Raw genomic sequence first — 25,201 nt, 5'->3', positions numbered from 1 at the left:
TGCCAAAAGAAAAATAATTATTTATGGAAGAAAGGAATTCCCAACTACTCTTTGTACACGGGCTTCATTTCCTTGAGCACTTCATGTTTTGAGACTGACAGCAAATCTTTGTGCTTAGACTCATGATAAAATTGAGATAAAAAATAGAGAAATGTCATCAGAAAGAACCTTTTTTTTTTTTTTAAAGATTTTTATTTATTTGACAGAGATCACAAGTAGGCAGAGAGAGAGGAAGAGAAGCAGGCTCCCCACTGAGCAGAGAGCAGGATGCGGGGTTTGATCCCAGGACCCTGAGATCAGGACCTGAGCCGAAGGCAGAGGCTTTAGCCCACTGAGCCACCCAGGGGCCCCAGAAAGAAGTCTTAAAAAAAAAAAAAAATTCACTCATACTTAATTTGACAAGTCCACACACACATAAGAAGAAAAGGCAAAAATGTTAAATGTCTGTTTTCTACTATCCTGTGCTCTGAAGATAGTCACTTTTATCCATTTGGCAAATACAATTCCAGGTTTTTTTCTATGTTCATACAATTTTTTTTTCATCCAGAGTATATTTATTGAGCACTTACAGTGCTGGACACTGTGTTAACATTGTAGATATCTAAGTTCTTTAACATTTTAACAACTGTTGCATAATATTCTAACTTATATTTGTGCTTTGATTTGTCTAGACTCATCCTGATGGACATTTAGGTTAGTTCCGTTATTTATTTTATATACAGTGCCATAAAGAACATCTTCATAGGGGCACCTGGGTGGCTCAGTGGGTTAAAGCCTCTGCCTTCCGCTCAGGTCATGATCCCAGGGTCCTGGAATCAAGCCCCACATCGGGCTCTCTGCTCAGCGGGGAGCCTGCTTCTCCCTCTCTCTCTCTGCCTGCCTCGTTGCCTTCTTGTGATCTCTGTCTGTCAAATAAATAAATAAAATCTAAAAAAAAAAAGAACATCTTCATACAATTAATCCTTTTGCACTTATAGATTTGTAGATAGAGTATGTGCATTTAACACATTTTTTAAAAGATTTTATTTATTGAGAGACAGCACAAGCAGGCAGAGTGGCGGAAAGAGAGGGAAAAGCCATGTGGGGCTTGATCCCAGAACCTTGGGAAATTGACCTGAGCAAGGGCCCCTGTGTGTTTTAAATTTCAATCAATTCTGTGAAATTGAATTTCAGTTTGTAACAATTTACATGCTCACTCAGAACCATGTATGAATGTCCCCATTTCCTATAGCATAGCAATACTGGATACTATGAATTTTTAGTGTGGTTGCCAATTTGATAGATGAAAAATAGTTGGGTTACCTGGGTGGCTCAGTGGGTTAAGCCTCTGCCTTCGGCTCAGGTGATGATCTCAGTGTCCTGGGATCCAGCCCCACATTGGGCTCCCTACTCGGGGAGCCTGCTTCCCCACCTCTCTCTGCCTGCTTCTCTACCTACTTGTGATCTCTGTCTCTGTGTCAAATAAATAAATGAAATCTTAAAAAAAAAAAGAAGAAAAGTAGTGATTTCATCATTTAAATTTACATCACCAATAGTGGAGTGGAGCAACTTCTATTGCATCTTCTCTAAGTTATATTAACTTTTTATTTGTCATATTGTTTAAAATACTTTCTCTTCATTTTTCCTTTATTTTTCAGTTTCCCCTCTCCCCGAGCAAATTATGTTTTACAGGAAATTATTTGAAGCATTCCTATCAAAAATAGGAATGAGACAGGAATGTTTACCATCAAAGCTAATATTGTATTGGAGTTCTTGGCCACTGAAAAGTCTCACTATTTTCATATGATAACATTCATCAAGAAAGAGAATTGACTGACAAAATACTAAAACTAGTGAGTTCAGCAGTATGACCAGATGGGAGATTAACAAACAGAAATTATACACATAAAATATAAGAACCACCAACCGTAAAAATGCCATGAAGTAAATACTTTCACAATAAGAATATTACAGTTCTAGAAATAAATTTGACGGGAAACTGCAAGCCATATATTAAGAAAATCAGACTATTTTGGTGAAAGACAAAAAGATTTTGCTTAAATGGAGAGTTTCTGGCATGTATGAATAGAAAGACTTAATTTTGTGAGAGACGTGAGTTTTTGCTGTGGATTAAAGTAAGTTTTGGGGTACCTGGGTGGCTCAGTGGGTTAAGCCTCTGCCTTCGGCTCAGGTCATGATCTCAGGGTCCTGGGATCAAGCCCCACATCGGGCTCTCTGCTCGGTGGGGAGCCTGCTTCCCCCCACCCTGCCTTCTGCTCTGCCTACTTGTGATCTCTCTCTCTCTCTGTCAAATAGATAAATAAAATCTTAAAAAAAATAAAGTAAGTTCTAATTAAAATAGGACTTTGGGGGCGTCTGGGTGGCTCAGTCGTTAAGCATCTGCCTTTGGCTCAGGTCATGATTCCAGGGTCCTGGGATTGGGCCCCACATCGGGCTCCCTGCTCGGTGGGAAGACTGCTTCTCCCTCTCCCACTCTCCCTGCTTGTGTTTCCTCTCTCCTGTGTGTCTCTCTCTCTGTTAAATAAACAAATAAAATCTGATTTTTAGATTTTCATGGAAAAGAGTGCTTGTGTGGCTAAGTGGGTTAAGCGTCTGCCCTCGGCTTAGGTCACAATCCCAGGGTCCTGGGATCAAATCTGGTGGTTTTTCACTGAGTTCCCTGCTCAGTGGGAAGTCTGCTTCTTCCTCTCCCTCTGCCCTTCCTCCTCACTTGTGCTTGCACTCTCTCTCTCTCTCTCAAATAAATAAATCTTTAAAAATTAGAATAAAATAAAATTTTCATGGAAAAGAATAATTGCAAGGAGAGCAAAAATCACTTTGGAAAACAGAGTGGGTAAAATAAGGGGGGAGGGGTAAAGTCATGAGTTATCTTTAATCACTTTAATGGTGTCTTTCTTTACACAGAATTTTGAAGGTTTTATGTAGTCAAGTCTGCCTGTGGCTTTTGGGTTTTTGTGACACTACCTCAAGATTATAAAAATATTACCCCGTTGTTTCTTTTGACATTCTTATAGTTTTATATTTTCAGCTTATGTTTTTATCTTAGCTGCAGTTTATTTTTGTGTATGGTGAGAGGTAGTGAGAACTGCCTGACTTAAAAGTAACCGATAACATAGTGGGAGAGGTACTAGCATAGAATTCAGAAAATCAGAGATCTAGTCTTGTTCTCGTGTCACCTGTGTAATCTTGGACAAAAATACTCTAGACTGAGAGTCCTCATCTTGAAAACCAGGGTGAATAAATAAATATCTTTCAGGCTAATTTCCAGCACAATGTGAGGATCAAATGAGGTCACAGATGAGAAGGTTTTGAGAGAAAAAAAAAACCCTTTGCAAATCTTCTAAGATATCATTAATTCAGGTTTTTGGTCTTTGTAAATCAAATATAAGTGGAATGCAGCATTATTTTTCAGTACCTGGAAATAGTGGGTCAATTCACTCAGATGTTCATTGAATACCTTTGTGCAAAACCTTGGGGGAAGGGAGAGGGGAGAGGGTGGATTGAAAACTAACATTTTTTGGAGTGCCTCTTTTGTTTTTAGTGCTTTCCTTAAAGATAAGATTTTAACCCCCAGGAATTTACAATCAGAAGGGGGAGAAAACACTATACACATAAGGAGAGTTGGTGCCTTTATGGATGTGGCTATAGAGTCTGTAGGATTTGTGACCATGTAGATAGTACCGAGGTCAGTATCATTTTCTAACAGTAAGCCTGGCCAAAAGTGCTTTAAGGAGCAACTGCCCTGATCTTTTTTGCCTGCGCAGGCCTCCTCCTGTGTTACCTTCCCTAACTTCTTTGGCACAGCTCTCCCCTCAGGCCCACCCTATCAGTTATTCAAATAGTATTGTAATAATTACCGATGAGTCTTTTCCTGCACCAGCTCTCTATTGCTTTAAGTCCTGAATGTTTTCTCTTTGAAGGCTGCCATGAGCCAACAGAACAGAATTAACCAGTCCTGACTTTCCTTGTGAGCATTCCGCTCCTTTGTGGCAAGTGCGTCTGCCCACATCCCTACTGGCCTGTAAGCTGGAGCACACAGGGTAGACACAGTCCCGTCCCCCCCCCCCACCCCGCCGCTCCTCCTGGGTAGTGCCAGTGCCAGGGATACATAATGAGTCAGTGTTTTCTGAACTGGCTGATGCCATACATCTCTCCGAGAGCCATTTGGGCTGCATCATAGAAATGAGGAGTATATGGCTACATTTGTCACCAGTGAGACCTTTTTGATGATAGTGGATTGAAAAGTTGGAAACCACATGATGTCCTAGGGCCATTCTTGAGCCTGGTGATTTGTATATTTTGGAGTTCTTATTGCCCCTTAACCTCCTTAATTTTTCTTGTTGATTAAAAGTAACCTTTATTTTAACTATGTGAGTAATATGAAGTTATATAAAATTATAAAAGTATATGTGTATAAATAAGAAAATGAAAATAATTTATAATTCCAATAGCCAGGAATAACCCTAATTACTATTTTGAAAGCTTTCCCCATCTTTTTCAGTCTTTTAAAAAATGCGTGGGGAGCGACTGCAAATAGGTATGGGGCTTTTCTTTGGGGTGATGAAAATGTTCTGGAGTTAAATAGTGTGAATGATGCACAACTTTTGTGAGTATCCAAAAAAAAAAAAAAAAAAAACACCCCACTGAACTGTACAGTTTCAAAGGGTGAACTTTATGGTATGTGAATCGTATCTCAATAAAGCTATTATTCTAAAAATGCCTGTAGATACATACAGCGTTTGTCTTTTTCTTTTTTAAAAGATTTTATTTATTTATTTGACAGACAGAGATTACAAGTAGGCAGAGAATCAGGCAGAGAGAGAGGAAAGCAGGCTCCCCACTGAGCAGAGAGCCCGATGCGGGACTCGATCCTAGGACCCCGAGATCCTGACCTGAGTGGAAGGCAACGGCTTAACCCACTGAGCCACCCAGACGCCCCTGTTTGTCTTTTTCTGAACTGAGAGAAACTTGCAGATACTATACTCCTTTTCTACTAAATGTTTCAGTATGTTTTCTCAGAATAAGAACATTCCTTTATATAACTACATGCAATGATCAAATTAAGGAAATTTAACACTGATCGAGCGCTAATATTTATGATACCATCCATAGTCAGCTTCCACCAAGTGTTCCAGTAATGTTCTTCATAGCAGGTTTTTCCTTTCTCATCCACATCACAAGTAGGCAGAAAGGCAGGCAGAGAGAGAGGAGGAAGGGCTCCCCACTGAGCAGAGAGCCCAACGTGGGGCTCCATCCCAGGACCCCGGGATCATGACCTGAGCCAAAGGCAGAGGCTTAACCGACTGAGCCACCCTGGTGCCCCAACAGTTCTTCAGTCTTTCTTGGAGTTTCATGACATTGATATTTTTGAAAAGTAACCGGTTAGTTCTTTTCTAGAATGACTCTCACTTTAGATATATCTGTTTCTTCACAATTAAATATGGGTTACGTATTTTTGGCAGAAATGTGACAGGAGTGAGTTGAGTGCTTCTCAGTGCCTCACATTAGGGCCATATGTCAGTCTGTCCCATTATCAATGATGCTGTCTTGATCACTTGGGTAAGGCGGTGTCCCCTGGGTTTCTCCACTATAGAGTTACCTTTCTCCCTTTAAAGTGTTTTTAAGGAAAAGAATTTTACAACAGAGCCCATGGCGGGGGGAAATGAAGCTTTATTCAGGTTTTGCTGTTGTGCTGATATTTTTGGATGAGACAGAGAGAAAGATGTAACAATATTTGAAGACAAAGTGAAAATGGAAAAAAAAAATCAGTCAAGGATGAGGAGGCAGGGAATCAGTCAGAATCTAAGTCTGAGTAACCAGTAGAAGATGGGGCCATTCACCAAACCAGGGAACCTAAGAAGAAGAGCAGATTTGAGAGGGCCAATATTGAGTTTAATTTTGGACCTACTGAGTATGAAGTGCCCAGGAGTCTTCTTCTTCTTTTTTTTTTTAAAGATTTTATTTATGTATTTGACAGATAGAGATCACAAGTAGGGAGAGAGGCAGGCAGAGAGAGAGAGAGGAGGAAGCAGGCTCCCTGCCAAGCAGAGAGCCCAATGCGGGGCTCGATTCCAGGACCCTGGGATCATGACCTGAGCAAAAGGCAGAAGCTTTAACCCACTGAGCCACCCAGGTGCTCCCCAGGAGTCTTCTTAATTAGGCAGCTGGCTTCATGGACCTGGACTCAGGAGAGAGGTCTGGAATGGAGGAGCTGCCAGCAGGTAGCCCTAAGAACAGAAGCAGTTGTCCAGGGAGTAGTGCAGAATACAACAGGTAAAAGAGGCACTGGGACAGAGCCCTGGGGGCCCCAGCATTTCAAGTCGAGCAGAGGAAGGTGAAAGTGCAAACAGATCTAAGAAATGGCTGGTGGTAATCCTATGGAAGCCAGGGAAATAAAATGTTTCTAGGATAACGCTGATGTGTGTCCATTGAATATGGAAGTTCTTGGTGTCTTGGTGGTGGGCTGGGGAAAGTGCGAGAGGGGGGAAAGCGAAGATGGAGTGCAGATGACTCTTTTAAGAAGGTTGCTTGTGATGAGGAGGTGGCTAGAGTGGGAGCATGTGAGAAGCTCAAACAACTTAAAATGCTGTGAGAAAGAGGTAGTAGGAAGGAGAGTTGAAAAAATGAGGGGATAATTAGGAGGAAATCCCTGAGGGAAAAGGGGAGTGATTAGACCAATGGTTAGATCAGTGGTTCCAACTTGGATATCTCCAGGGCCAGGCAGGTAATGCAGATGAGTGAGGTGGGCTGGCGTGGACTGAGGTGAAACAATGCAAAAAGAATTTTTAAAAAGATTTTATTTATTTATTTCTTTGATAGAACGGAGAGCAAGAACAGGGGGAAGTGGCAGGCAGAGGGAGACGGAGAAGCAGGCTTCCCTCCAAGCAGGGAGCCCAATGCAGGGCTCCATCCCAGGATCAACCTGAGGCAGAGGCAGATGCTTAACCAACTGGGTCCTCCTGGTGTCCCCAGAATGCAAACTTTTAAGGGTTTCTGTCCAGTGCTCTTGTGATGAGAGTTTACATCTTCACCCATTGCCATGACTTTGGCAGTGCCCGTCTGCAGGAGGAACAGACATCCTTACCTTGCTGCCCTGGGGTTTGCCAGGGTCTCCAGGGTATGAGCAGATGTGCCCTATGCCGAGGTTTTAAGAGTCCTTGCATGGTTCTCTCCACCTTGTGCTCCTTTCCTTCTTCCAGGAGAACACTGTGTCCCAGATAGGGGTTGTTCCTTCAGCCTAGGTCTTGGACTAAAGGCACATGAATCAGAGCTGTAGCCAGCCACACCACCAACGTAAACCAGGAAAGAGAGACAAACTTCTCTTGTGGGAAGCCCGTGGGATTTTGAAGCCATTAGTTCCCACAGCAAAACTGTCTGATGCAGGTGTTCACCTAAAATAAAACCATACTAAGATACCATTTCTTATTCCTCAAACCACAAAGGTTCAGAAGTTTGACAGCATACTCTGCTACTGAGTCTAAGAAGGCAAGCGCTTTTTCATACACTGGTACAACCCTCTGTGGATGCCGGCAGTCCTCATCAAAATTACCGATGCAAGTGGCTATAACAAAAAGGGTAACAATAAATCTGGCAAGGACGTGGAGAAATTAGAACCTTCCCACCTTACTGATGGGAATAAAGAATGGTACTGGCTCTTTGGGGGACAGTTTGGCTTTTCCTCAAAAAGCAAAACATAGAGTTACCGTAAGACCCAGCAGCAGTTCCACTATCGCGTCTGTACCCAGGGGAATTGAAAACACGGACCCACACAGAAACTTGTACATTCATGTTCGTAACAGTGCCTGCCGCTCACAATAGCCGAAAAGTAGACACAACCCGAGTGTCCATCGGTTGGTGAATGGTTAAATAAAATGTGGTGTATCCATATTATGGGATGTTATTTGGCTCTAAAAGGGAATGAAGTGCTGATACATGCTAAAAACATGGATAAACCTTGAAAACACTATGTTCAGTAGAAGAAGCCGTATCTTCAAAAGAAGATCATATATTGTATGTTTCTGTTTATATGATATGTCCAGAATAGGCATATCTGTAGAAGCAGAAAATAGGGTAGTGGTGGCTGGAAGCAGGGGTGGGTGGGTGGGTGGATTGGAAATGGAGAATAAGGAGTGACCACTAATGAGTTTCTTTTTGAGTTGATGAAAACATCCTGGAATTACTGATGATCGTTGCATAATTCTGTTATACCAAAAACCACTGAAAATGTACAGCTTAAAGGGTTATGTTTTGTGGTATCTAAATTACATCTCAATAAAGCTGTTTGATTAAATAAAGAATATAGGGGCGCCTGGGTGGCTCAGTGGGTTAAAACCTCTGCCTTCGGCTCAGGTCATGATCCCAGGGTCCTGGGATTGAGCCCCGCATCGGGCTCTCTGCTCAGTGGGCAGCCTGCTTCCTCCTCTCTCTCTGCCTGCTTCTCTGCCTACTTGTGATCTCCGTCTGTCAAATAAATAAATAAATAAAATCTTAAAAAAAAAAAAAAAAAGATTAGGGACGCCTGGGTGGCTCAGTTGGTTAAGCCGCTGCCTTCGGCTCAGGTCATGATCCCAGGGTCCTGGGATCGAGCCCCACATCAGGCTCTCTGCTCAGCAGGCAGCCTGCTTCCTCATCTTTCTCTCTGCCTGCCTCTTTGACTACTTGTGACCTCTCTCTGTCAAATAAATAAATAAAGTCTATAAAAAAAAAGTTTTAAAATAAGGGTGCCTGGCTGGCTCAGTTGGTAGAGCACATGACTCTTGATCATGAGTTTGAGCCCCACTGGGAGTAGAGATTACTTAACAACAACAACATACTATGCAAACCAAATGAAACCACCTCTGTGTGAGAGTTGGTTCACCGGTGACCTGGCTTAGCTGCGAGCTTCATGAGGGCAGGGCTATGGCCTTTTCTTCCTTTTTTTGGGGGGGTTTAATTTTTATTAAGTAAGCACTCTGCCCAACGTGGGGCTTGAAGTCAACGACTGAGCCAGCCAGGTGCCCCAAGGGCTATGTCTTTTGCTCTCTATTATATCTCTAATGGCCGCCAAAGTGCTTGGCACATACTAGATACTGAACAAATATTGAAAGAAGGAAGGGAGGAGGAGGAGGAGGAGTTGTGGGGGTGCGGTCCAGAGGGCAGATAACCAAAAGTTGAGTGCTGTTATCCTTTGAATATGGTTATTACCTTCATTACGGCCCTTTGGGTTCCCTTCATCTCTCTCCTGTGTTGGAGGTGTTTGATTTGATCCGAATCTCTGTCTTTTGTCTATGACCCAGTTTTGGTTGGTTTGTTTTGTTTTATCTCTGGAAGTCTTTGGATCCTCCGCTGTTCTAAGACAATGTTATAATCTGTCTTTGTATTGGTCCTTCAGTGGATCCTTTTAATCTGTCCTTCTGTTCTATAAAGCTTTCTTTGATTTCTTTCTCCTCCTTTCCTTCCATTTCTGAGACTTGTATTACTTGACTGTTGGTCCTTTTGGATTGCTCTAAGGTTCTTTTCTTTGTCCATCTCTTTATATTTTTATCTTTCTGTGTGATTTTCTTGGCATCGTTTTATTTCTAATTTTTCATTTCCGTTGTCATATTTTTAAAATCCTAGAGTTCCTTCCTGTTCTCTGAGTATTCCTTTTTGAGGGCGACCTATTTTTTAATGAATGCAATATCTTCTGGAAATTTTGAGGCTTCTTCTGCTCCCTGACTTTCTTTTCTTCCATCAAATGCCTTCTTTCAATTTGCCTGTTTTTATCTGTGTGGTTTAGGTTAGGGGCTCTTCTCTAGTGTCTGGTAACCTCTGGCCGGTTGGTTGCTCACAGTGAAAGGGGAGGCATGCTGGCATATTGGAAGGCCCAAGTGCATGGATGGGCCATATTGACTTGTGGGCACCACTGACCAGGAGATTAGGTGAGGACTGAAATAAGAGCATCAGGAGGTCTTTTCTCTGGGGCTGTCGAGGTCAGTTTCTCTGGAGAGGAATCCTCTACTCTCCTGGCCCTCGAAAGTTTACCCCTGGCCACTGGTTCTGAATGCTGGTGAGGAGAAAGGAGTTGATTTGATGGTAACTTCCTCCTAATCCTCCTGTATTCGGTGCAGTGCCTCCTGCTCACCTGGTGTGCCTCAAGTCTCTTAAGTCCTGGCCTCCCTAAGTCCCACCCTACCTGTTCCAGTTGCTCTAGAAAACAAATCTCTTGCTTTTTTGGAAGCAGGGGGGAAAGGAAGGGAGTTGCCTGACTGTATAAGTAGGAGGAGGAGAGGGAGTTCTAACTGCACCTTATACACACTTCTACAACTCCCTCCTGCCTTCCAAGACGGCTAGTGTTTTCAGTTCCTGAGCCTTTCTGAGCTTCTGCCCCAAGATCCAGCTTGTTTCCCATTGGCATAGCCATCCACAGACATACTGATTTCGGCTTTCTGCCTTGTGCTAAACCAGTTACCACTTCTCATCTGCCTTCTGTCTTCTTTTTTTTTTTTTTTTTTAATTTTTTTTTTTTTTGCCTTCTGTCTTCTGTGATTATTGACATCTCTCATCTCTCCTCATTTACTTTATTCTTCTGAATTTAAAATGCCACTGATACAGTTTTAGTGGGGTTTCAGGAATGAATAGTGGTACACATAGGTGTTTAATCTGTTAAATTTAATTGGAATGAGCACAGGGACCATGAATTCATAGCTATATCAATTTGAATGGCTGGGTGGCTTTTACTAGTAGAATCCAACAGTTCTGGTAGATTTGGTAAGAGAAGGATTGGCCAGTTGGATTGGAGTTTCCCCAGGTGGGTTTGGTGGAAGGACCAAAGGGTGCAGGAGCTGAGGATTTTGCACAGAATGGCTGAAACAACAGAACATACAAACAAGGTTGCATAAGTGAAGAAAAGAAAGATACGAGGGAGTTGATGGCTAGAGGAGTTGATGGACTAGAGATCCCATGAAGTTGGAAGAAACGTAAATTTTTTAAACAAACCCTACTTGGTCCTACCAACATCTTCTCAGCCAGGGCTGAAGCCCTGTTCCTAACTCCATTCATATTTCTTTGCTTTATCATTCTATACTGCAGGTTAATGTCCTTCTTCTTTTTATTATTTATTTATTTTAAAGATTTTATTTATTTATTTGACAGAGATCACGAGTAGGCAGAGAGGCAGGCAAAGAGAGAAGAAGGGAAGCAGGCTCCCCGCTGAGCAGAGAGCTCGATGTGGGGCTCAATTCCAGGACCCTGGGATCACAAACTGATCTGAAGGCAGAGGCTTTAACCCACTGAGCCACCCAGTCGCCCCCCTCCTTCTTTTTAAAAAGAAAAACTCTGGGACATCTGGGTGGCTCAGTTGGTTAAGCGTCTGCCTTTGGCTCAGGTCATGCTCTCAGGGTCCTGGGATCGAGCCCCACGTTGGGCTCCCTACTCAACAGGGAGTCTGCTTCTCCCTCTCCCTCTGCCTGCCGCTTCCCTCTGCTTGTGCTCGCTCTCTCTATGTCAAATAAATAAAATAAAACCTTCTAAAAAAATAAAAAGAAGAGAAAAAGGAAAACTCTTGGCATACCTGGGTGGCTCAGTTTATTGACCGTCAGCTCTTGGTTTCGGCTCAGGTCATGATCTCATGGGTTGTGGGATTGAGCCCCGTGTCAAGTCCTGAGTCAGGCTCTGTTCTCAGCGGGGAGTCCGCTTGACATTCTCTCCTTCTCCCTCTGCCCCCCCCCCCGACTCCTGCATGCACCTGTGCGCTCACTCTCTCTCTCAAATTAATTAATTAAAAAAGAAAAAGAAAAGAAAAACTCTGCAGGTGGGGCCCTTCCCTTTCTCAGGGGCCCAGGGCAGGATTCTGTATGTGGAACAAGGGTGGTGATGTCTCACTTCTCTGTTTATCCCTGGAAAAAACTGGGAGTATTCAGAGCCCTCAGCCCCAGATTTCTGAGCTATGACTTAGGTGGGAAGGATAAAGAAGGTCCTGGGAGAGGAGAATAGAGTCTCCCCTACAGAGCCTTTCTTTGGAGCTTTGGGGAAAGCGTCCCTCCTGCTAGGAGATTCTCTTTGTTAAGCAGTTGTTCTCGCCTTACAAACCCCCTGCAACCTGTTTTCTGCCCCCGCTTGGAAAGAAAAGTCTCCCTTGGCCTGCTTGTCATGTCTCCTGGCCTGAGCTCCTGTGAACACCAGCAAGCGCCTTGGGAGTTCTCTCTTGGAAACCCCTTATTTTACAGAAAAGGAGGCCCTGAGGTGTCCTCACTCCTGGCCCAGTGGTCTCAGCAGCACAGCACACTCAGGGCCTGACGGAGCCTCATGAGAGGCAGTCAAGCGTGATTGTTAGGAGCAGGGAGCTTCAGAGCGCACCACACCTGGGTTCACACCCTGCTTGGCCATGTGCTGGCTGCGTGATCTGACCCAGCTATATCCATAGCGTCTCTGGAATCTCAGTTAAAATGTGGGCCATAGGGGCGCCTGGGTGGCTCAGTGGGTTAAAGCCTCTGCCTTTGGCTCAGGTCATGATCCCAGGGTCCTGGGATCAAGCCCCACATTGGGCTCTCTGCTCAGCGAGGAGCCTGCTTCCTCCTCTCTCTCTGCCTGCCTCTCTGCCTACTTGTGGTCTCTGTCAAATAAATAAATAAAATCTTTTAAAAAAAGAATGTGGGCCATAAACCTACCCTCAACAGTTGTAAAGATGATAATAATACACATTAAGGACAGAGTATGGCATGTGGTTAAGTGCTTCATTGGTACCTATCTTCCTTTGCTTCTTCCCCTTAAGCCTCTCCACCCCAACACCCCACAGCTGCCACCTGTCAGGGGAGCTAAAGCGACACTGATAAAGGACTGGCCTTCCATTTTCAAGTCCTGGGCCAGCTCCCCTCTCTCCCCCAAACCCAGTCTACTGAGGAAAAGTTTAAGGGTTGGACCTCTGGGGTTCCTTGAACCTGTGTTTTCAACTAGTGTGGGGTCCAGTGGCTGCTGACGGTGGATTAAACCAGAGCAACCCACTTGAGGGAAGGTTCCTCTTCCTATTCCCTTGATCCTTTCACCCACCTGTTTGTGGAGGCTTCCTAGGCCTTGGTGCTTTCCCCTCCTCCTGGCTGTCCCTCCGAACATTTTCTTCCGTGAGGAATGGAGCCTATCACCAGGCTTTAGCCTGTATCCTGACTCTCAAATCTGCTTTTTGTTCCTGTAGCTCATCAGAGCTTTGGGTGGACCTCCTCAGTGAGTTCCTGTTTTCTTTCTCTCTCTCTTTTTTTTTTTAAGGTTTTATTTATTTGAGAGAGAGAGAGAGAGAGAGTGAGTGAGCATGAGAGGAGGAAGCAGACTCACCGCTGGGATGGAGCCCCAGGACCCCGAGATCATGACCTGATCTGAAGGCAGATGCTTAACCCACTGACCACCCAGACACCTCAATGAGTTCCTATTTTCTGCTGGATAAAATTTAAATCCCTGGGCCTTTCTGGCACTCAGGGCTCTCCGCATAACCTCATGCAACTCTGCTCACCTTGCTTTGGCTCCAGTATCATCCTTGCAGACCTCCCTGCAGCCAGCCAGGCGCCTTCATTGACCTTACATCAAGCCGTACTTTTTCCCCATGTCGGCTCCTGGCATCACCCTACCCCCACATGCTCTCTTTCTCCCTTTTGCTAATCCCATTTCTCCTGCCTTCTTTCAAGATTCAGCTCCAGTCCCACTGCAGATCTTCCGCAGTCTTCCGCTGCCATCCACCATCCATCTCCTCTTTAACTCTGTAGCACATGGGGTTAGCATCCAGCCTGCCTCGGGCTGTGAACATTGCTCATGTGTCTGTGCCTTCCTAGCAGACAGGGAGGCTATCTTGGTCCCCAGTACCTTGTCACGAACACAGTTGGTGCTCACTTGAGACCACCACGTTCTGTGTATTGAGTGCTCTCAGCCTGTGAGGCACGCAGATTACACTTGTTTAACAAAACGCTTCCTCAACATAACCCCCCTTTCCTTCCTGCTCTAGGAGAGGGCTTTAGAAATCAGGATGGTTCAGGGGGCCTGGGTGGCTCAGTGGGTTAAAGCTTCTGCCTTTGGCTCAGGTCATGATCTCAGGGTCCTAGGATCAAGCCCCGCATTGGGCTTTCTGCTCAGCAGGGAGCCTGCTTCCCTTCCTCTCTCTTTGCCTGCCTCTCTGCCTACTTGCGATCTCTATCAAAAAAAAAAAAAAATGTCTGCCTTCGGCTCAGGTCATGATCCCAGGGTCCTGGGATCGAAGTGTCTGCCTTTGGCCTGGGTCATAATCCCAGGGTTCTGGGATCGAGCTCCGCATTAGGTTCCCTGCTCTGCAGGAAGCCTGCTTCTCCCTCTACACTCCCCCAGCTTGTGTTTCCTCTCCAGCTGCATCTCTTTCTGTCGAACAAATAAAATCTTAAAAAAAAAAAAAAAAAAAAAAAAGAGAGATCAGGATGGTTCTTTGGGGGTGGGGGTACAAATAGGTAAACTCTTTCACCTCCACCTCTCTCAGGCTCCCTCCCCCTTCTGTCTCCAGGGTCAGGGTCAGGAGCAATAGCTCCCTGCACCACACCCCCAGCATACTTCACTAAGTCGGATCTCCAGCTCTCTGCTTCACATTGATTCTTCCTGGCTGCTCTCTCAACCCCGATGTTAATGTTTTTTGCTTTTCTTTGCATTCCCCCCTTCTTCAGGTCAGCTAATGATTATTCAGGGACTTATCTCAACTGGTTGTCCCTATCCCAAATCTCTAAGTTCTCTTTAGGGCAAGGGTCAGGAGAGTGAGCTCATGGTCATGTGACTGTTGCCTATACCTCACCCCCTCCACTGTCCCAGTCCTAACTCTCTCAAAAGCCAGTTGGGTGCCTTCCCTCCGGCTCCCCTGAACAGAGACCTGGGTGGAAAGGTAAGCCTCTCATCGTTGCCTGAGGTAGGCAGTGGCCACTGGTTTCCACCAGCTCAGCGCTTACTGCCTGTTTCTTCCCCACCTGTTGCTACTGACCTTCTCCCTGGGCACTTGCTTGCTCTTGTCCGCCCAGCGAAGGCTGGGACTAAGCTGCGGTTGGGGTCCTTGCTGCTTAGGTCCTGCTGGGATATACTGGGCGGAGTAGGGAGTAACTCCTGCTTTGCTCACAGATTTTATCCTGATGGCTGACTCTAAACCACTCTTCTCCCCTGATGGGGACCCCATGGCTGCAGAAGCCTTGCTCCGGGATGTGTTTGGGATTGTTGTGGATGAGGTCATTCGGAAAGGGACCAGTGCCTCTGAGAAGGTGGGTCCTTTCCTCTCCTCCTGTCCATTGTACCTGGCTCCAAACTTTCCCCCAGCCGACAAGGCTTTGCCCCCCAGTTCATCACTGTCTCGCAGCCGCAGCCGTGTGCCTCAGGGATTATATGCTGCCTCCTACTGTGTATGTTTACCCTTGTTCATGAGTTACTCGGGAAACATTCCTAACTCATTTTCCATGCAAGCTGAAAGGCAGTGCGGGCAGCCGGTCCGTGGGGTGTCCACGGCCGCCAGAACCTCCCTCCCCTCCCGCCAGGTCTGCGAGTGGAAGGAGCCTGAGGAGCTGAAGCGGCTGCTGGACCTGGAGCTGCGCAGTGAGGGCGAGGCGTCTGAGCGGATCCTGGCGCGGTGCCGGGAGGTGATCCACTACAGTGTGAAAACTTGTGGGTCCTGGGCTGTGGCGGGAGGAGTGTCTGGAGTTTGTCCGTCCGCCTGCCCTGGCTGCCCTCTGAGCTCCCTGCCCCCCCTCCACTGCCCTTCTCCAGGTCACCCGCACTTCTTCAACCAGCTCTTCTCAGGGTTGGATCCCCACGCTCTGGCGGGGCGCATTGTCACTGAGAGCCTCAACACCAGCCAGTGAGTCATCTCAGGGTCCCTTCCCCCCACCTTACAAAGGCTTGGATTTGCTGGAGACATACCCCAGGGGGAGGAGAATGGTTTTGCTCCCCCCCCCCCCATTTCCTGGCATCTCTGCTAGCAGTCTTTCTCCTTGTACCCTTTGGGCTCCCTTTCTCCCAGCTTTCTCATACCTCCGGACCCCAGTTCTTCCTCATTCTTGCTTTCCTGGCTTTTGGTCACCAGGTCATTCCTCTGTTTGGACCTTTCCTCCCTCATTGTCCCCACCTCCTTTCCCTACTCTTCTGAGTCTGACCACGCCGGCCCTCCTTCCTCTTTCCTTTCTCATCCTCTCCTCTCCCGGCAGGTACACTTATGAAATCGCCCCTGTGTTTGTGCTCATGGAAGAAGAGGTGCTGAAGAAACTCCGGTCCCTGGTGGGCTGGAGCTCTGGGGATGGGGTCTTCTGCCCTGGTATGTGACAGGGAGGGGGGCCTCTCTTTGGCCTTTTTGAGGGTTCTCCTCCCCCACGATTTTTTTGCTCCATACTGGCGAGTGGGGTGATTCCTCTCTGTCCTCTCCAGCTGGGCTTGGGCCAAACCTGAGAGAAGCTGCCCAGTCCCCTGTATCCTCATGTTTGTCAAACAGTCCATGGGATCAGCATTCCAGTGCCTGCTCTGGGGAGGGGAGGCACTTGCCTGGGTCCGCCCAGGATATGGAGGGGAGTATTTGGGGGAAACTGTGAATCCCGGGGCTGTTGGGGCGGGTGGTTATCAGCATGCCCTGAGGAGAGCCCTGGGAGCCTATCACTCATGCTGCTTTGATCTGTTCTCCTGGGTGGAGGTCAGGGAGAGCAAGCTCCAGTTTTGACCCACTGCTCCTTCCTCTTGCCACCTTCCCTGCGACAGGTGGCTCCATCTCCAACATGTATGCCGTGAACCTGGCCCGCTATCAGCGCTACCCGGACTGCAAGCAGAGGGGCCTCCGGGCACTGCCGCCCCTGGCGCTCTTTGCATCAAAGGAGGTGAGAATAAGCTCAGACCTGCCCTGGGCTCCTGATTCTAACGTCCAGTCCATCGTCCATCGAGTGGAGTCTGCCCGCCCAGACCCATCTGCAGGGCCAGCCTGCCTCCAGGCAGAAGCACTTCTTTGCAATCAAGGGGCTGGGTAAACGCTCCCATTTGCCTTGCCTTCTGTGCACAGGTAGCAGAGGGACCAGGAGTGCAGCAGACATACTCCATGCCCTTTCGACTCAGAGTGTGTGGTCTGTGGACCAGTAGCATCAGTGTCACCTGGGAACTTGTCAGAAATGCAGTCTTAGAAAGGAAGGAAGGAAGGAGTCTCAGGCCCCACCCCAGACATACTGAATATGAATCTGCATTTGACCAGACACCCTGGTGATGTGGAGGCACATGAACATTCGAGAAGCCTTAGTCTGTTACAGAGTCTCATCTGTTGCAGCTCACACATTCACCAGTGTCTCTCTCCTCCCTGTCCTCCCTGCCCTCTTGCCCCAAGCCTAATCTGCCCTCTGCCTTTCTCCACAGTGCCATTACTCTATCAAGAAGGGAGCTGCTTTTCTGGGACTTGGCACCGACAGTGTCCGAGTAGTCAAGACAGATGAGAGGTAAAGGTCCTTCTGTTCACATGGCTCAGAGCCAGCCTGGCACAGTGTGCCTTCCTGCTGCCAGAAGCTCTGGCCTCAGGCCCATGCCGCAAGCGGGCTCTTCTCCCCTCTCTGTTCCTACAGAGTTGCCCCTTCTGTCTACCAATGCCTGCTGGAGTCTCTCGTCCTGTCCCCTGAGATCCGCTTACCCCTCTTAGGAAAAAAATCAACATTATGACCTCTGTGTAGCTAACCCCACATTACCCTCCTCTCAGCCATTCTGCCTCCTAGCCGAGAAAACCAATTACTTCTTTACCCAGTCAGTTTTCTTTTCCAGAGGGAAAATGATTCCTGAGGATCTGGAGAGGCAGATCAGTCTGGCCGAGGCTGAGGTGAGTGAGGGGCGCTGGGACAGTGGAGCAGAACCCCTTGGTCTTTTCGTGGAGGCTTCTCTGGGCCCTCCCCACTCAAGGCACCGCTCAGTCCCTCTTCTTGACCTCTGTGCCCTTCAGCCCCGTGGGCTGAAGTGATCAGTGGGAAACTTGAGGAGTCAGGACACTCTGTGCTATTCTTGGGGGCTTTGCCAAGACCCTTGGGCAGGACCGGACCTCTAGAGTTAGGAGAGGCTGGAGTCACTGAGCATAATATAGAACTTTATTGCATAGGGTTGTTGTAAGTATTACATGAATAAGAATATATGCACTTGGAACAGTGAAGGACTATATAAATACTAGTGGCCATTATTGTTTTTGTTGTTATTATTGGAGTACTTATAGCCATTTAAAAGAATAAGGTGGGTATGTATATACTACCTTGAAAATACCCCCACTATATATTTAAGTAGACCTATATAAAATACATATAGCGTGTTGCAGTATAGAATGAACACTTTGAACCTATGGTTATTTATTTTTACTTTTTAAAAAATTTTTTAAAAATATTTATTTATTTGGAAGAAAGAGAGCATGCAAGAGCATGGGGGGTTGGGAGGGGCAGAGGGAGAGGGAGAAGCAGGCTCCCCGCTGAGCAGGGAGCCCGGGATCACGTCCTGAGCTGAAAGCAGACACTTAACTGACTAAACCATCCAGGTGCCCCAGAACCTATGGTTATTTAGAATAATACATACTTAAAAAAAAAAGATTTTATTCATTTACTTGACAGAGAGAGGCACAGTGAGAGGGGGAACACAAGTAGGGGGAGTGGAAGAGGGAGAAGCAGGCTTCCTGCTGAGCAGGAAGCCCGATGTGGGGCTCGATCCCAGGACCCTGGAATCATGACCTGAGCTGAAGGCAGATGCATAACGACTGAGCCACCCAGGCACCCCGAATAAATACATACTTATTGATAAATGGATGTTACTCTGAGTAGCAATGTGAGCAGCAACTAGAATAGTTGAGTACCACTTTTACTGGGTAAACCTTTTCTTTTTTTGTAAATGCTGTACTGAGATATCATACACATGTCATATAATTCACCCACTGATAGAATGCAATTCAGTGTTTTTTTTTTTAAGATTTTATTTATTTTATTTGAGAGAGAGAGTGAGAGAGCATGAGAAGGGAAAAAATCAGAGGGAGAAGCAGACTCCCCAGGGAGCCGGGAGCCTGATACAGGACTCGATCCTGGGACTCTGGGATCATGACCTGAACCAAAGGGCAGTCACTTAACCAAATGAGCCTCTCAGGCACCCAATTCAGCGGTTTTTAACAGAGTTGTGCAACCATCACTACAATACAATTTTCATCACCCCCAAAAAGAAACCACACACCCTTGAGCCCTCAATCCCCAATTTCCCCCAAACCTACTAGGCAGAACTTTGTGTTTGTGTCTCTATGGACCTGCCTGTTGTAGATTTTTCATATATGGATTTACACTATGCATGGTCTTTTGTGATGAACTTCTTTTACTTAGCATAGTGTCTTTGAGCTTCATCCTTGTTGTGGCGTCTCAGCATTTCATTCCTTTCATCGCTGCATAATACTCTGTCGTATTTCATTGATCTGTTCCTCTGATGATGGATATTTGGGTTTCCACTTTTCAGCTCTTCTGAGTAATGCCACTATGACCATTTGTGTACAAGTGTTTGTGTGAACGTATGTTTTTCATTTTCTTTGGTATATACACTTGGGGACAGAATTGCTGACTCATCCACTAACTCGGTATTTAACTTTTGAGGAGCTGCCGAACTGTTTTTCCAAGTGGCTGTACCAGTTTCCAGTCCCACCAGCACTGGATGAGGGTTCCAGTTTCTCCACATTCTCACTAACACTTGTTACTTCTTTTCTCCTCCTCTGTTTGTTTCAATGGAAGTATGATTAACACAAAGTGTTAAGTTTCAGGCGTACAACACATTGATTCAACAGTTCTATCTATAGGGTACTCAGAGCTTGCCACGATAAGTGTAGTCACCATCTGTCACCATGCATTACCACAGTATTAATGACTAGACTCCCTATGCTGTGCTTTTTTAAAAAAGATTTTATTTATTTGACAGAGAGGTAGAGGACACAAGTAGGCAGAGTGTAGGAGAGGGAGTAGGAGTAGGAGTAGGAGAGGGAGAAGGCTCCCTGCCGAGCCTGGAGCCTGTCCTGGGGCTTGATCCCAGGACCCTGTCACCACCCAAGCCAAATGCAGCTGCTCATCCGACTGAGCCACCCAGGCGCTCCTATGCTGTGCTTTCATCTCCACGACTTGTTTATTTTATAACTGGAAGTTTGTTCCTCCTAATCCACTCTCTTTCACCGATCCTCCCTCAGCCTCCCCTCTAGCGACCACCAGTTTGTTTTCTGTATTTGAGTCTGTTTCTTTTTTTGTTTCTCTGTTCGTTTGTTTTGGTTTTTTTTCAATTCCACATATAAGTGAAATGATACGGTATTTGTCCTTCTCTGACTTATTTCACTTAGCATTATATTCTCTAGGTCCATCCATGTTTTGAAAATGGCAAGGTCTCGTTCTCTTTTATCGCTGAGTAATGCTCGTGCGTGCGCACACACACACGTATACTACATCTTCTTTATTCATCTATTGATGGACACTTGGGTTGCTTTCCTACCTTAGCTATTGGAAATAATGTGGCAGTAAACATAGAGATGCATGTATCTTTTCAAATTAGTGTTTTCATTTTCTTTGGGTAAATACTCGGTAGTGGAATTATGGATCAGATGGTAATTCTGTTTTTAAGTTTTTGAGGAACAGTGTCTGTACCAATTTACATTCGTACCAGCAGTGCACAGGGGCTCCCGTTCCTCCACATTGTCGCCAACACTTGTTTCTTGTTTTTTTGATTCTAGGCGTTCTGACAGGTGTGAGGTTAATACCTCATTGTGGTTTTGATTTGCATGTCCCTGAGGATGAGTCATGTTGAACACCTTTTCATGTGTCAGCCATCTATATGTCTTTGAAAAAAACGTCCATTCAGGTCCTCTGCCTTTGTTTGTTTGTTTGTTTATGATTTTTAAGTAATCCTTACACCCAGTGTGGGGCTTCTGCTGCTTTCCTTTCCAATCTGGATGCCTCTATTTTTTTTTTTTTCCTCTTACCTAATTGCCCTGCTAGAACTTCAACATAATGTTGAATGGACATGGGGAGAGTGGGCATCCTTGTCATGTTCCTAATCTTAGGCAGAAGGCTTTCAGTCTTTCAGCATTGAGTATGATGTTAGCTGTGGGTTTTTTGTAGTTACCTTTCATCAGTTTGAGAACGTTCCCTTCAACTCTTAGCTTGTTGAGTATTTTTATCAAACAGGATTGTTGAATTTTGTCAAATTTTTTCTGTGTTTGTTGCTATGTGTTTTTCCCCCTTTATTCTGTTGATAAGAATGTATTACATTAATTGATTTTTGGATGCTAAATGGAGCTTGTACTCCTGGAACAAATCGTTGGTCTTAACGTGTAATTTTTTTATATGTTGCTGGTTTTGGGCAGCTAGTGTTCTGTAGGTTTTTATGTCTATATTCACAGAGATATTGTCTGAGGTTTTCTTGTGACGTTTCATCTGGCTTTGGCATCAGGGTAATATTTGCCTCATAGGATGAATTTAGCAGCATTCCTCTTCTGTATTTTAGAATTTTTGTGAAGAAGTGGTACCCGTTCTTTCCTAAATGTATTGTACAGTTCATCAGTGAAGCCATATGGGCCTGGGCTTTTCCTTGTGGTCGTTTTTTAAAATAAAAATTCAAGTTCTTCATGAACTTTTGTACTATTAGACTTTTTAAAATAGCATTCTGATCTTCAAGACACTAAAAGTGTTTGGAAGTGTGTGAGCTTTGAAATAGACCGTGGCCAGACCTAGGATTGAATTCCATCTCTGAAGCTTCAGCTTGGGGGTGAATTTCTTATTACCGCCGAACCTTAGTGTCCTCACCTGCAAATTAAGGGGCCAACAGTGGCACGTTGTCAGGTTGAAAGGGCTGAGGTCAGGCATGCAGTTGGGGTTTAGAGACGGCTCAGTGCCGGGCTCTGGGTAGCTTTTTAGATCCCTTCACAGCCTCTTTCTCCTCCTGTATTTTTGCCACAGGGCGCTGTCCCGTTCCTGGTTAGTGCCACCTCTGGAACTACCGTGCTGGGGGCCTTTGACCCCCTGGAGGCAATTGCTGATGTGTGCCAGCGTCACGGGCTGTGGCTCCATGTGGATGTGAGTGAGCCTTGGGCCTCAGTGGGGGAGTGGGCTGAGCCAAGGCCAAGGCCCACGTTATTCCTTTTGCTCCACAGGCCGCCTGGGGTGGGAGCGTCCTGTTGTCACAGACACATAGACATCTCCTGGATGGGATCCAGAGGTGCATACAGCCACCTACTTCCTGAATCCCACCCTTCCAATCCTTGACCCAGAGAATAGTCTTGGACTAGGGAGCTTCTGATGGGAGGGAGGGAAGGAGGTTGGTGGGAGGGGCGCTGGAGAGATGGTGGACTGGGGCCATCAGACACCGGAATTCTTCCTGACTGCTGCGCAGTTTCAAGTCCCTTTACTGAAGCTGTGGTAAAGGGGGGGGTGGGCTCTGGCTGAGGAGCAGCGAGCTGATGCCGGTTTGCTCTGCACACCCCCCCCCCAAAACACACAGGGCTGACTCCGTGGCATGGAATCCTCACAAGCTTCTCACAGCCGGCCTGCAGTGCTCAGCTCTTCTTCTCCGGGATACCTCGGTGGGTCGGCCCTGCTGCTCTCCTCACTCCATCTCTCACCCTGGACCTCCATCTTTTTCTCTGTACCCCCACTCCTTTGCAAGGGTCCTGACGTTATTCTGTTCTCCTCATCTGAAGCTGAGTTTCTGTGACCACCCTCATCCCCTGGGGTGCCCCCTCCCCTACTGTGGCCTGTCTTCAAGGCAAAGGGAAAAGTTTCTAGCTGGCAGTTGTAATTGAAGGGATCCTAGGCCAAATCTGGGGAGAACTCTGGGCATTGGGAGAAAAATCCAGAGAAAGGAGTCTGATGGCAGGAAAAGAATGGGTGGGCTGAGCTAAGACCCCCCCCCCAACTTCACTGTGCAGCTCTGGAGGCGGCCTCGGTGGCGAGAATGGGGTCTGACAGTCTCCCCTTCTTTGCTTCCCCCACCCCCGCAAACCAACAGAACCTGCTTAGGCGCTGCCACGGGTCCCAGGCCAGCTACCTCTTCCAGCAGGACAAGTTCTACGACGTGGCTCTGGACACCGGAGACAAGGTGGTGCAGTGTGGCCGCCGCGTGGACTGTCTGAAGCTGTGGCTCATGTGGAAGGCACAGGGCGGGCAAGGGCTGGAGCGGCGTGTTGACCAGGCCTTTGCCCTCGCCTGGTAGGAGTGGGGGCGGTCCCAGTTCCTCTGCCCTGCAGTTCTGTCCTGGCCTGTCCTGCCCCCACCCACTGCCCTGCTCTTCCCATTTTCCTTCTTCTCAGGGTCTCTGAGCTCATTCTGCAGGACTCTTCTGTTTCTGTAGCTCTGCTTTCCCTCCATTTGTGATTTTTTTCCTCTCTCTGTGTTCGCAGGTACCTGGTGGAGGAATTGAAGAAAAGAGAAGGATTTGAGTTGGTCATGGAGGTATGCTTCCCCCCAACTCCCTCCCCGGCCCCCTGCACCCCAGTCTATCCCACCCAGCAAAGCCTTGGGGAGGGGGGAAGAGGGGAAGTGAGGGGGAACATCTCCCCTTCCACAGCTCACCTCTTCTCCTCCCTCATTCCTCCCAGCCGGAATTCGTCAATGTGTGTTTCTGGTTCGTGCCCCCCAGCCTGCGGGGGAAGCAGGAAAGCCCGGATTACAGTGAAAGGCTGGCTAAGGTAGGCTCTGTCTTCTTGGCTCTGGTCAGGCCAGTTTAGGGAACTGCCATGCTTCTGGTGTGTTTCTGCCCCCTGCTGGCCATGCATGGCATGGCAGGTCCCTCTGCTAGTCTTCCTCCTGAGGTGGGGGTGTGAGCAGGAAGACAACCCCATCTTGTCATTTCTGTGGGGATGGGGATAGGAAATAAGGTATGTTTCTGGAAAATGAAAAGAAGACAGAGAGGGATGTCACGGAAGAAGTCACCAGTGCGTGTACATAATCCATGGGAATTCTGCTGGGAGCTCCAGCCCAGGACAGCCATGTGAGGCCTTATTCCCTGGTGCTGGGGGCAGAATAAGTCTGTAAGGCTGGTCCAGACCTGTCTCCTACAGGAAAGGAGATATGTCATGTCCCTAAGGATAGATTGGTACTAGGTGTGGCCGATGATCTGAAAGGACAAGAATGTTCTTGCCTTTAAGGAGTTATTTAGAAAAACGAGAGTTACCTATCTGAAACCAGTATGTTTGAGACAGTCTTGTAAATTACATGTTAGATTACAGCATACAGATCACAGATACTCCAGGAATTCTGAGAGGGGAGAAGAAGGTGTTAAGGATGACAAAGGCTAGATGTTAGACTAAAGCAGTGTTGGGTGTCAGGGAACAGTCAGGATTTGGCAGAAAATGGTCCGTGTGACAACCTAGAGATAGGTAAGATAGGAAATAATGCAGAAGCTAGAGAAGGCCAAGCAGGTGGGATGCAGCGGAAAAGGTGACCCAGGGCCATGGTCAGGAGCTGAGTGATGAGTGCTCCCTCCAAAAGGTAGCCGAGTGGGAGGAAGGTGCACCTAGGGGAGTGGGCATCAGGCTGCAGCTGGAAATTCTCTCCACCCCTTCCACAGGTGGCCCCGGTGCTCAAGGAGCGCATGATGAAGGAGGGCTCAATGATGATCGGCTACCAGCCCCATGGGACCCGCGGCAACTTTTTCCGCATGGTCGTGGCCAACCCCGCGCTGACCCGGGCTGATATGGACTTCCTTCTCAACGAGCTGGAGAGACTAGGCCAGGACCTCTGAGCCTCCTCCTCGCTGCTGGCCCTGACACCCCACCTTGCCCTCACTGTCTCTGCATTCCCTTCCTGTGTTCTCAATAACAGAGGGACCTTAACAACCTTGATATGCCTTGATCCACTAACTCTCTTATGAAATATTTGCTATTAGGAGAATATTTAAATAAATTACAGTATATCTAGATTATGGGATGGTTCTCTGCCATTAAAATTATGTTTATAAACAAGATTTTTATTGATAGGAGGAAAGATAATTTTAATATAATGTTATATTGAAAAAGCTGGATATGAGACTTTGTATATAGTAATATCTGAGTGGTGTTCAGACATACATAGGAGAAGACTGATAAAATGAAATATGCTAAATGTTAATCATTTTCAAATATTAATAATAATAATAATAAACCTAGGATGGGATTATAGACAATTTAAAATTAATTTTTATGCCTTTTGTGCTCCTCCCTTTATTACATAATGAATATGCATTACTTTTATAATAGGGACATAATAAAGCAAAACCTTCAACTATA

At 46.5% G+C, this 25,201-nt stretch overlaps 1 protein-coding gene across 4 annotated transcripts in view; it reads left to right on the top strand.

Moving 5' to 3' along the window:
- CSAD (cysteine sulfinic acid decarboxylase) overlaps window positions 1–25,201 on the top strand; it is a 26,818-nt gene extending 1,617 nt beyond the window's left edge. For 3 of the 4 annotated variants that reach the window (XM_046010704.1, XM_046010703.1, XM_046010705.1), the window contains exons 2-15: window positions 15,070–15,206; window positions 15,477–15,603; window positions 15,706–15,796; window positions 16,143–16,249; window positions 16,684–16,799; window positions 17,323–17,402; window positions 17,719–17,773; window positions 21,897–22,013; window positions 22,091–22,155; window positions 22,438–22,519; window positions 22,945–23,144; window positions 23,336–23,387; window positions 23,534–23,623; window positions 24,505–25,201. In XM_046010704.1, coding sequence (XP_045866660.1) covers window positions 15,081–15,206; window positions 15,477–15,603; window positions 15,706–15,796; window positions 16,143–16,249; window positions 16,684–16,799; window positions 17,323–17,402; window positions 17,719–17,773; window positions 21,897–22,013; window positions 22,091–22,155; window positions 22,438–22,519; window positions 22,945–23,144; window positions 23,336–23,387; window positions 23,534–23,623; window positions 24,505–24,678 — 1,482 coding nt within the window. In that variant the 5' untranslated portion in view covers window positions 15,070–15,080 and the 3' untranslated portion in view covers window positions 24,679–25,201. Of the gene's footprint in view, window positions 1–14,304; window positions 14,840–15,069; window positions 15,207–15,476; window positions 15,604–15,705; window positions 15,797–16,142; window positions 16,250–16,683; window positions 16,800–17,322; window positions 17,403–17,718; window positions 17,774–21,896; window positions 22,014–22,090; window positions 22,156–22,437; window positions 22,520–22,944; window positions 23,145–23,335; window positions 23,388–23,533; window positions 23,624–24,504 lie in introns of those variants that run through there. The other variant, XM_046010702.1, reaches the window with a different exon arrangement.

Source organism: Meles meles, chromosome 7 (genome assembly GCF_922984935.1).
Source record: "Meles meles chromosome 7, mMelMel3.1 paternal haplotype, whole genome shotgun sequence".
Classification (NCBI taxonomy): domain Eukaryota; kingdom Metazoa; phylum Chordata; class Mammalia; order Carnivora; family Mustelidae; genus Meles; species Meles meles.
Note: the sequence above shows the minus strand (reverse complement) of the source record. Positions and strands in the feature narration are given on the sequence as shown.